Raw genomic sequence first — 12,868 nt, 5'->3', positions numbered from 1 at the left:
AATTGAAAGACAGTGATTTATCAGAGGAGATTAAAAAAGAAACCAGTTATAGTGTGTATTTCTTATCAGACAGATTTTTAAAATATAAGAATATTGAATGATTGCAAATAAGAGGATGGAAAATAGATAAACCATGCAGTGCTAACCAAAAGAAAGCTGGTAATATCAGACATAGTAGACTTTAATGCAAGAAGAGAATATTATAAATAGGGATATTTCATAATGATAAAAGATATAACAGTTTTAAATTTGCAAGTACCCAGAGACTTGCCTGGTTGCACAGTGGTTAAGAATCCACTTGCCAATGCAGGGGACGTGGGTTCAAGCCCTGGTCTGGGAAGATCCCACATGCTGCGGAGCAACTAAGCCTGTGCACTACAACTGCTGAGCCTGCGTGCCACAACTACTGAAGCCCACACGCCTAGAGCCCATGCTCTGCAACAGGAGAAGCTGCCGCAATGAGAAGCCTGTGCACCACAACAAAGAGTAGCCCCCGCTTGCCGCAACTAGAGAAAGCCTGCACACAGCAATGAAGACCCAATGCAGCCAAAAATAAATAAATAAATAAATTTATTTATTTAAAAAAAATTTGCAAGTACCCAGTAACAAAGCCTCAGAATAGAAAATTTCAAGTTTTCTGTTTTTCTAGATTATAAAAATTCAGTGATAGCATTGAATGGCAAAACAGACAAATCCACTAGATAGCAGGATATATAAACATATTGCTCCTCAGTAATTGAAATAAAAACTGAAAAAATAATATTTGAACCATGCAATTAACAAACCTACTTAACAGACAAATACCTAATACCTTCAAAATACATATTCTTTTTAAGTACACGTAAAACATTTCCAAAATTGACAAATCCAGAAAGTAGCTCTCGGGACTTCCCTGGTGGTCCAGTGGGTAAGACTCTGCACTCCCCATGCAGGGGGCCCTGGTTCAATCCCTGGTCGGGGAACTAGATCCCACATGCGTGCCGCAACTAAGAGTTGGCGTGCTGCAACTAAGAAGTCTGCGTGCTGCAACCAAGAAGTCTACATGCTGCAGTATTCCATGACGAAGATCCTGGGTGCCGTAACTAAGACCTGGCGCAGCCAAAATAAATAAATATTTAAAGGAGAAAAAGAAAACAACTCTCAGATTTTTTTAAGTACTCAGATTCTGTTCCTTAATAACAGTGAAAATTGTATTAGAAATCAGTGTGTGTTTTTTTATAAATTTATTTATTTATTTTTGGCTGTATTGGGTCTTCGTTTCTGTGCGTGGGTTTTCTCTAGTTGCGGCAAGCAGGGGCCACTCTTCATCGCTGTGCGCGGGCCTCTCACTGTCACGGCCTCTCCCGTTGCGGAGCACAGCTCCAGACATGAGGCTCAGTAGTTGTGGCTCACGGGCCCAGTTGCTCCGTGGCATGTGGGATCTTCCCAGACCAGGGCTCGAACCCATATCCCCTGCATTGGCAGGCGGATTCCCAACCACTGCACCACCAGGGAAGCCCCTAGAAATCAGTTTTTTTTTAAAAAAAAAAAAAAAGAAAAGAAAAAAGGAATCAGAAAATTCCCAGCTGTTTCTAATTAAGCGATATGCTTTTAAATATTACTCATAGGTCAAGGAATTAACCATGAAAGCTGGAGAATATTTTCAACTGACAGATAGTGAAAATACAGCATAAAAACTGTGGGTTGCAGTTAAGGCCATTCTTAGAGGGAAATCCATACTCTTAAGTGCATATATTAGAAAAGAAGTCTGAAAATCAGTGGACTCTAAGAATTTGCTGAACAGGTTAGGAAAAGAACAGCAAACTAAACCCAAAATTATGAAACATTTGGAGAATTAGGGTACATCAGTCAAGAGACAGCAGGATTGCAAATTGCAAAATTAAACACCGCTACCCCAAATACTTCAGATACTAAAACAAAAATAAACTACTGATGCATATAGGTGGTCCTTGGTTTGCATGACAGTGCAGGACTATAAAAATGACCTTGCAAGGTGTGTCCAAGGTAATGGAGTACAAAGACCCTGAGCTCACCTCCTCCTCTAGGCACACCAAAATTACAACTATTTACAGAGCAGCTATCAATGAGAATAACTTGAAGACTAGCAGAAAAGATTTTTCACAGCTTAAGATATAAGGAAAGAACCAAAACAAGATGGGTAGGAGGGGCCAGAGACATAATGTAGTCAAGACCTGCACTTTCATGTAGGTGACCCACAAATGGGAGGATAATCACAATCACAGAAGTTCTCCCTAAGGAGCGAGGGGTCCAAGCCCCACATCAGGCTCCCAAGCTGAGGGTCCTGCACTAGAAAGACAGGCCCTCAAAACGTGCGGCTTTGAAAGCCAGCAGGACTTGCATATGGGAGAGCCAGAGGACTGTAGGAAGCAGAAACTCCACTGTTAAAGCACACACACAAAATCTCACATGCTCTGAGTCCCAGAACTGAGACAGCAATTTGAAGGAGGCTGATAAGACCCACTTGCTGATCTCGTAGAGTCTCCTGGAGAGGCGGGGCAACTGGGACTCTTCCTGATGACATTGGCAACAGTCATTTTGGGGAGTTCATTCTACCATGAGGACACTGGTGCTGGCAAGTGCCATTTTGGAGTCCTCCCTCTAGCCTACTAGCACTGGGGGCCTGCCTGCCCAAGAGCAGATAAGCTCCAGTTCCAGGACCTCCCAGGTGAGCAGCCAGCCTTGCAGGGACCTGGCTCCACCCACCAGTGGACCAGAACCAACCCCAGGCCTCCCCAACAGCCACACCCATGTACCCTGGGGCTCAACTCTACCCACCATCAGGTCAGAACCAGCCTTGGAACACCCCTGGCCTTGCCGCCAGCCACAACAGGACCCAGCGCTACCCATCAGCTTGCCAGGACCAGCCCCAGAATCTCCAGAGTCCCAGAGCCAGCTTCATTAGGATGTGGCCCCACCCACCAGTAGGCTGACACCAGCACTGGACCCCCTGGGTCCCACAGCCAGCACCCAGGGAACCAGATCTGTATACCACTGGGCTGAGACCCACCCCCCTGCCAGGTCATGCGACCAGCTGTACCAGAACCCAGTATTGCCCACTAGTGGGCCAGCATCTACCCAAGGACCTCCCAGCCTGTGCATCCAACCATGCTGAAATCTGGCCTGCCCACCAGCAGGCCAGCAGCCACCATGCAAGGCAGGGCATAGCAGCCAACCAGCCTAGGGATGAGCCTTGTCTACCAGTGTGCCGAGAGTAGTCAGCCTCATCACACAGAAGGGCCCACACAGCCCACATATGGGGTCAAGTGCTGCTGGGCCCCATAGGATGTCTCTTACTTAAGACCACTTCTCCAACATCTGGAAACATAACTGACCTACTTAATACTTAGAAATAAACATGGAAAATTAGGCAGAACGAGGAGGGAAGGAATATTTTCCAAATGAAGACAAAACCCCAGAAGAACTAAGCCAAGTGGAGATAAGCAATCTACCTGATAAAGAGTTCAAAAGAATGATAATAAAGATGCTCAGTGCAGCTCAGTGCTTTGTGTCCACCTAGAGGGATGGGATAGGGAGGGTGGGAGGGAGATGCAAGAGGGAGGAGAGATGGGGATATATGTATTTGTATAGCTGATTCACTTCGTTATACAGCAGAAACTAACACACCATTGTAAAGCAATTGAACTCCAATAAAGATGTTTTTTTAAAAAAAAAGAAAATTCACTCTGGCAGAAGCTAAAATTTGATACAATTACATTTAATACAGATAAATCACAATTAATAAAGCCTGTGTTGTAAAAAAAAAACCATGTAAGTACATATTCACCTTATATTCAAGATATTTGCTTTCTCTTATAAATATCTGTCAGTTTTATTTTCTAATCATCTTTTCTTTCTCCACTGATCTGATGTTATCTTTATTATAAACTAAATACGTACATTTGAGTTTGTAAAATAATCACAAAATGAGAAATACAGACACTTGAAAATGTTTAGAGAAAACTGTGTAACTCTGTGCTGATAAATGTTAAACTATAAGTGAAATAAACAATTTTCTATGAAATAAAAAGGTGGTCAGTGAACTCAGGAGAAGAATGAATGAACACAGTGAGAAGTTAGAAGTTTCTAACAAATAGTTAAAAAATATAAAGAAGTAAACAGAGCTGAAGAAGATAATAACTGAAATAAAAAATACACTAGAAGGAATTAACAGTAGAGTATATGATACAGAGGAACAGATGAGTGAACTGGATGACAAAGTAGAAGAAATCACCTAAACTGAACAAAAAAAGAAAAAAGAGTTTTTTTAAAAAGAGGACAGTTTAAGAGACCTCTGGGACAACATCAAGCATAATAACATTCAAAATATAGGAGTCCCAGAAGGAGGAAATAGAGAGAAAAGGGCAGAGGAGTTATTTGGAGAAATAATAGCTGAAAACTTTCCTGACCATGGAAAGGAAGTAGACATGCAGTTCCAGGCAGCACAGAGAGTCCCAAAGAAAATGAATCCAAAGAAGTTCACACCAAGACACATTGTAATTAAAATGGCAAAAATTAAAGATAAAGAGAGAATCTTAAAAGAAGCAAGGGAAAAGCAACTAGTAGCATACAGGGGAACTCCCATAGGCTATCAATTGACTTTTCAGCAGCAACTTTGTGAGCAGAAGGGATTGGCACAATTGATTCAAATTGATGAACATACCAACCAAGAATACTCTACTCAGCAAGGCTATCATTCAAATTTGAAGGAGAGATAAAGAGTTTTACAGACAAGCAAAAGCTACAGAATTCAGCACCACTAACCAGCTTTACAAGAGATATTAAAGGGACTTTTCTAAGTGGAAAGGACTACAACTAGAAATAGGAAAACTGTGCAAAGAAAAATCTGATTGGTAAAGACAAACATACAGTAAAATAGATCATCCACTTATAAAGCTAGTGGGAAGGTTAAAAGACAAAAGTAGTAAAAACATCTATTTCCACAACAAGTATTTAATGGATACATCCCACAAAAAGATATAAAATGTATCAAAAACATTAAACATGGCAAGGGATTTTAAAAATGCAGGGTTGTCAGAATGGTTTGATCTTAAGGGATCATCAACTTAAAATCATATATGAATGAATTTAAAATATATATTATTTATTATATATATATCTTTATAAATATAGTTATATATGAACCTCATTGTAACCACAAACCAAAAATCTGTAATAGATATGCAAAAAAGAAAAAGGAATCTAAACACCAAATTATAAACTCTAGCACTAAAGATAGTCATCCATTAGATCACAAGGATACAGAGCAAAAAAAAAGGAAGAAGAGAGAACCACAGAAAGAACCAGAAAACAATGAACAAAATGACAGTAAGTACATACATATCAATAATTATTTTAAATGTATTGGACTAAATGCTTCAATCAAAAGACTTAGAGTGACTGAATGGATACAGAAAGAAGAACTATATATATGCTTCTTGGAAGAAACTCATTTTAGATCTAAAGACACAGAGATGGAAAGTGAGAGTATGGAAAGAAGTTTTCCATGCAAATGGAAACAAAAAGAAAGCTGGGGTAGCAATTCTTATATCAGACAAAATAGAGTTTAAAACAAAAACTGTTACAAGAGACAGAGAAGGACATTACATAATGATAATGGGATCAATCCAACAATATATAATAATTGTAAATATTTATGTCCCAACTTAGGAGCACCTAAATATGTAAATCAAATATAAGTAGTCATAAAGGGAGAAATTGTGTTGAGTTACACAATAATAATATGGGACTTTAACACCCAACTTACATCAATGGAAGATCACGCATCCAGACAGAAAATCAATAAGGAAACACTAGCCTTACATCAGGTAGACTTTATTTATATGTACATCTATGTGTATATATATATATATATATAAAACATTCCATCCCAAAAGCAACAGAATAAACATTCAACTTCATATAGAACATTTTCCAGGATAGAGCACATACTAGGCCACAAAATAAGTCTCAGTAAATTTAAGAATATTGAAATTATATTAAACATCTTTTACAATCACAACACTATGAGACTAGAAATAAACTACAATGAAAAAACTACCAAAAAAAACAGACAATGGAGGCTAAGCAGTATGCTACTAAACAACCATTGGGTCACTGAAGAAATCAAACAGGAAGTCAAAAAATACCTGGAGTCAAATTAAAATAGAAATAGAATGGTGGAAAAGCTTTGGGAAGCAGGAAAAGCTGTTCTCAGAGGGAAGTTTCTAGCAATATAGGCCTACCTAAGGAAGTAAGAAAAATCTCAAATAAGCAATCTAACCTTACACCTAGAGGAACTAGAAAAAGAACTAATAAAACCCCCAAAGTTAGTAGAAGAAAAGGATCAGAGCAGAAATAAATGTAATAGAGACTTTAAAAAAATAGAGAAAATCAGTGAAACTAAGCTCTGGTTCCTTGAAAAAATAAACAAAATTGATAAACCTTTAGCCAGAGTCATTAAGAAAAAGAAAGGACCCAAATAAAATCAGAAATGAAAGAGAAGTTACAGATTCATATTTCTGTACTGACAATACAGAAATATGAAAGATCATAAGACATTACTGTGAACAGTTATACACCAATAAAATGGAGAACCAAGAAGAAACGGATAAATACCTAGAGATGTACAATCTAGGTACAAGACAAGGATGCCCACTCTTACCACTTTTATTCAACATAGTATTGGAAGACCTAGCCACAGCTATCAGACAAGAAAAAGAAATAAAAGGTATCCAAATAAGAAGGGAAGAGGTAAAATGTCTACTATACATAGAAAATCCTAAAGATGCCACCAGAAAACTACTAGAGCTCATTAATGAATTCAGTAAAGTTTTAGGGTACAAAGTTAACATATAGGAATCTGTTGCATTTCTATACACTAACAATGAAGTATCAGAAAGATAAATTAAGGAAACAACCCTAATTTACCTTCACATCAAAGAGAATAAAATAGCTAGGAATAAACCTACCTAAAGAGGCACAAGACCTGTGTGCCAAAAACTATAAGACATTGATGAAAGCCATCCAAGCACTAAATACCAAAAGTTAAAGTTTGGAGAGATGAAAATTCCACTGAGACTGAGAAAGATAGAAATACTGTACAGAATAGTTAAAAAAAAAAATTCCAGAAGAGAATAAGTAATAGGTGACATTTACATTTTACAGATTGGGAAACTGAGGCCAAAAGAGGTTAAGGAACTTGTCCAAAGTCACATAGCTAATGAAATGAGATACTGGTTTCAAATAGTTATAGGCAATATGCCTGTAACTATTAAGGGTTCTTTTTTTTTTGTTTAGTTTTTGTGTTTTTTTTAATTGAAGTATAGTTGCTGTACATTATTATATAAGTTACAGATGTACAATATAGTGTTTCACAATATTTAAAAGTTATACTCCATTTATAGTTATGATAAAATATTGCCTATATTCCCTGTGTTGTACAGCATATCTTCTTAGCTTATTTTATATCTAATAATTTGTACTTCTTAATCCACTATCCCTATACTGCCTTTCCCCTCTCCCCTTGCCCCACTGGTACCTGAGGTTATTGTCTTGTGACTTATTTGATGAACTTCGTTTTCAATAAATATGTTTTAAGATTTAAGATTGCGTTTTTCTAGTTTCAATGGAGATTGTAGTATTAGTAGATAATTCTGTTTAAATTATTTTAGAGAGATGGATGCAATTCCTTTGGGAAATTTTTACTTTGAGATGTGTTTATTATAAATAATGTTTTCTGGTTATAATTATATAAATTCAGTGTTTCTAAGTTTTTCTGATATTAAAAAACATTTTTCCTTCTAGGAGTACATCATTTTGACATAAACACCTAATCAGTCTTTTAAGTTGAACCTTTCTATGCTTTTTTTTGTGTGTGTGTGTGTGTAATTTCAAAGCATGAAATACTTGTAATTTACTTTAATGTAAGGTTCAAGTTGAATTTAAGGCTTTCAGAGTTATGGTCAAGCTTATGTAAGAAAGTGCTGGCAAGTAAATCCTCTAGTCTTGATTTCATAACCATCAAGAATTTTATTCTATGCTTTATAAACTGAAATGAGTGAGAAATCAGATGAGTTTTGTGAAACACAATGAAGAAATTAACAATAATTCTACAAGATTTAAAATTCCCTTTCTATTTAAGTAACTAGATGAAATTATCATATTTAAAATTTTTTTATGAATGACTTGTCAATTAATAAGGTATAATTTCAGAATTTTACCTCTTTAAAAAATTAAAATCTTCCTAGGACAAACAATTATGTATGTTTGAATTAATTATGACAAATTTAATTCATTCACAATCGTGATATATTTTTTCTTATAGCACATTATTTAATGGTTTTAAAACACTTCTAAATTTAGAGGTTGACTTAAAAATGATTTTTGTGTAAATAGTGATTTTTTGACCCAAATGTTTATTTAGTTGACCTGAAACAGTAATTACTATTACCAAAATTAGATTATTGTTAACTGTTTGTTCCAAAGGTTGCACAGTGAATTAAAAGATGCTGTTGAAAAGCAATTGGAAGCCATTCCCTTTGGCACAGAGATGGGAAATGAGATATGTACAGATGATGAAACAGTCAGGAATCTTCAAGAACAGCTACAACTGGCCAATCAAGTGAGTGATATATGTATTGAATTATATCCTAAATAAACAGAGTTTCTAAAAAATCTATAGTCAATCATTATTTATGAATGATAATAACAGAATATTGAAATTGTTAGCATAATGATTTTTTACAGTTTGCAAAATAGTTAACAGGTAACAAAGCTTATAATATGTGCCCTCCCTGTATGTTATAAATGTAGTTGCCATGTATATATTTTAACTGAATCATAATTCTTTTGGCATGATTTTTAAGTGTTATAAAATATTTTAATGCCAAAGAAAATTTTTAAAGAAAAGAATCAATTATCCACTTGCCTAAATTTACATTTTTCATTTTCCTGTGTTTTCTTTTGATACTGTTTTCTTCAATTTTCAAAGATTATAGAATTATATTTTTCTAAAGTTATGCTTCTTTTAGAATTATACTTTTTCTCCTTTTTTCCTCCTTCATGGTAATTGAAATATTTGGGAAGCTATATTGTATATATCCTGTCTTCAGCACCACAATTTTTTTGGTTATATGTAAGGGAATTTTATTTTAATTTACAATTTTGCATTCTAGGTATCTCATATCTTTTATGGATTTTAATCCCATTCTTCTACCTTCCTGTGTGCCTCAGTTTCTTCATTTTATAAATGGGGATTAGAAATACTTTATTACAATTTTGATTTTATAGTTATCTATGAAAAGTCATTTTTTTTATTCCTTGTAAATTTGGTTTTGGAATTCTTTGCTTTTGAAAGTGATATTTTAAGTTAATCGGATAGGTTGTATCTACCTTGATAAGGAGCATTACGTAGCACTGAACTCTTTTTAATGTGTAAAGGGAAGGAATTTGAAAAATAATAGAGGCAAAAATAATGAGAAAAGCATGTTCTTTACTCTGTTCTAGACTAGTATTTCAGAAAGGATTTATTAATGTTGACATATAAATAAATGAAAATTAATGTAAACTTATAAATGCTTTCTAACAAGGTATTAAATATGTCCTTTGAAAGCTGTGGCAGAATATGCATTTCTTATTACTCTTTAAAAATATTGTGACAGACCATATGTAAAAGTACACCTTCAGTATAGACAATGATTATTTGTCAGTCATACCTCAATAAATCCAAAATCTTTTTTAATTTATAAAAAGAAAAAAGAGTGCAAAACTAGATAGGGTTCATTTTTTGTTTTGTTTTCTTTTTTTGAAACTACAAATCTTATGTCTTAAAAGCATCTCCCTGTAGTACTTTTGTTGCTATAATTTCTTTTTGTTGTTGTTGCTATAATTTGTATTGCTAAATTTTGTTCTTTTTTTTTTAAACCACACTTGTTCTCTCTTTTCTCACCTCTTTCTCCTCCTATCTTCTCCTGTCTTTGCCTTTCTCCATCTCCATCTTACTTGGTACATATTATTTTTCTGAAGATGGGGTCCTACCTTTTTGCTACATTTTGGATCATTACTTCACAGAAGCTTTGGTGAGGTACAAGTTTGACCAGTCAAAAATGAAAAAGGAGATTTGTTAAAAACAAATTTTGCCACAATATCTGCAATATATTTTGTATATTAAGTATGGAATTTTAACTGAGTGAGAGTTTTGGCATTTTTATAAAGTATGAATAATAGAAAAATGTTAAGAAATCCATAAAATAGTAATGTCAGATGTTAATTCTGCTTATTACTTATTCATACATGTTCATTAAATTTATTATTAAGTTCTAGTAAAACATATACAATTGTTTTGGTATCCATCAATAGATTGAAAGCCCTTTGTGTCATGCGTGAAGATTAGGTGAATCTAAACTGAATAAATTTAAAACTCAATAAAATATAATTTATAGTAGAAAATTGAGAGAAAGAGGGAGAATTCTTTATTATATTATGCTTTATTAAAGTAATAAGTCTAGAGAATTTAACAGAAGATTCAAATACCTTCATCCATTCCACAGATATTTATTCGGTGTCTATTATATATGAGGCACTGTGCTTAGTATTTATCATATACAGTGCAGAATGTTGGCTCCTACTTTTGTGAAACACACAAGCTTTTGGAAGAAAAGTTTGGCCAAACTTCTTGAGTTTGGTCCCCATTCTACTTTGTAGCTCTATGATCTTGGGAAACTTCTTTGTGCTTCACCTTCTTCATTTATAAATGGAGATTATAATAATTCTTATTTTATGGAGTTCTTATGGTAATTAAAATTTTGAATCCCCGTTAAGCACATAGGGTAATGCCTAGCACATGTGTGAGTTCATAAATCTACCTATTATTTTTATCATCTTTATCATTATTATTACTAAACAGCATGATAAAGCAGAATTAAAATTAGGTGCAAAAGGTTCTGTATATCACAAGTATAGTTGCTTTGGGAGCCAGTAGCACTAGTACAATATCAAGTACCTAATTAAATATTTTTAGTTTGGAGTATTTTGCTCTCCTATAATAGTGTGATTTGTAAAAATCTTTCTGGAGGGCAGTTTGGCAGTAAGAGCCCTAGAAATGTTCATATCCTTTAACCAATTAATTAGATGGTGACATCACATAGATTCTAGGAATCTGTCCTAAGAAACAGTATATAAAAATATATGAATAAATATATTCATTATAGTAATGTTTTGATAGTGAAAAATTGGAAGTAGTTTAAAAACCTAAAAATGTGGAATCACTTACATTGTGTTTTTTCCAAATGATGCGTTATACAGTAGTACAGTGGTTCTCAAATTTTGGTGTGTATCGTAATCACCCGAGGGCTTACTGAAATAAAGATTGTCACCCCCTCCCCCAGGTTTTTGATTCAAGAAGTCTAGGATATGGCTCAGTAATTTACATTTCTCAAAGGTTCTAAGGTATTGATGCTAGTCCTTTGAGAACCACTGGCTTAGGAGAATCTGGGCTTTCTTCGTAGTCCAGATGACTCTTACCATCAGGCACGTTTGGGAAACTGCAGTCTTTTGAGTTATGAGGCATTTTTATGACTATTCTATTGAAAAGAAAGCAGTCTTAAGGAAATAAAATGAATTGTACAGGGTCATTCAGCCAGAATTAGAAATCCAACCCAAATTCTGGCTCCAGATTCTGCTTTTGTCTACGTATTTTTAAACTACGTACATTTTAGGCAAAACTAATCAATAATTTTAAAAGTCAGGATAAAGGTTATTTTGGGAGGATTGTAGTATCTATAAGAAAGGGGCAACTGGCTTCTGGCTGCTGGTAATCATGTTCTCTTTCTTGAACTGGGTGCTGGTTACATGGGTGCACTCACTGTACAAATTTATGATTTGTGTGTTTCTGAATGCATGTTATGCCTCAGAAATAGTTTCCTTAAAGCTTATAAGTGTATATTTATTTGAAATGTATACTCATTTTGTTCCAAAAATGCATATCTTTTCACTACACCTTCTTACCTACTTACTAAAACTGAGAGAATTAGCTCTGACCTGGGATTTAAAAGCTTGGGCTTTAGGGACAAAGAGACGAAGGTTTCTTCTTGATTCTGTCAAAAGCTTGCTGAGGTAACTATACTTCAATTTTTAAAAAGTACATGCAAAAAAGAAAAAAAGAGAATAATGCTTTTTATATTGCTAGCTTAAAGTTTCTCAACCGTTTTGGTTTCAGGACCCCACTTCAGTATGCTTAAAAATTATTGAGGACTCCAAAGAGGGTTTTTTTGTGTGGGGTATTTATCATATTACTAATTAAAACTAAGACATTTTTAGAAACAAATGGGAGCATAAGAGTGCATTTTGGTAGCCATCAGAGCAATGACAACAGTACATCATATAAACTTTGGAAAACTGTACTGTACACTCATGAGAGGATGAGAGTGAAAAAGGCAAATAATGTCTTCATATTATTATGAACAAAATTTTTTCTTCAAGGGTCCCCATATCACTTTTGAGAATTACTATATTGAAAGAATAGTTAATGACCTGAAAAAATTCTCATTATAAAATTCCAGGTGAAAAATAGACAATACAAACAGCACACTATGTGTTTCCCAGTTTTTTTAAAGAAAATAAATACAGAATTCTCCCCCCCAAATCACATTTATAAACAAGACTACATCCAAACAAGACTACATTCATAAAGATGTTTATATCCAGATGTTAGCAGTATTTATTATCAGGTGCTAAAAAATATTAGGTAATTTTATTTTCTTCTCTATTTTTCTGTACTTTCCTAATTTTCTATGATAAACATTTATTACTTTAGCAGTCAGAAAAAAACCTCTTGTACTTTACCAGGGAC

The 12,868-nt window shown here is 34.6% G+C and overlaps 1 protein-coding gene across 4 annotated transcripts in view; it reads left to right on the top strand.

Annotated features, from left to right (window-relative positions):
* Positions 1-12,868, top strand: part of SCLT1 (sodium channel and clathrin linker 1) — a 258,454-nt gene that overhangs the window by 83,919 nt on the left and 161,667 nt on the right. For all 4 annotated transcript variants that reach the window (XR_004480803.2, XM_049709469.1, XM_033419426.2 and 1 more), the window contains exon 6: positions 8,506-8,641. Coding sequence is in view for 3 of the 4 variants with exons in the window: in XM_049709469.1 (XP_049565426.1) it covers positions 8,506-8,641 (136 nt within the window). In the remaining variant the exon portion in view is untranslated. The remainder of the gene's footprint in view (positions 1-8,505; positions 8,642-12,868) is intronic.

The sequence above is a fragment of the Orcinus orca genome, chromosome 4 (assembly GCF_937001465.1).
Source record: "Orcinus orca chromosome 4, mOrcOrc1.1, whole genome shotgun sequence".
NCBI lineage: Eukaryota > Metazoa > Chordata > Mammalia > Artiodactyla > Delphinidae > Orcinus > Orcinus orca.
Note: the sequence above shows the minus strand (reverse complement) of the source record. Positions and strands in the feature narration are given on the sequence as shown.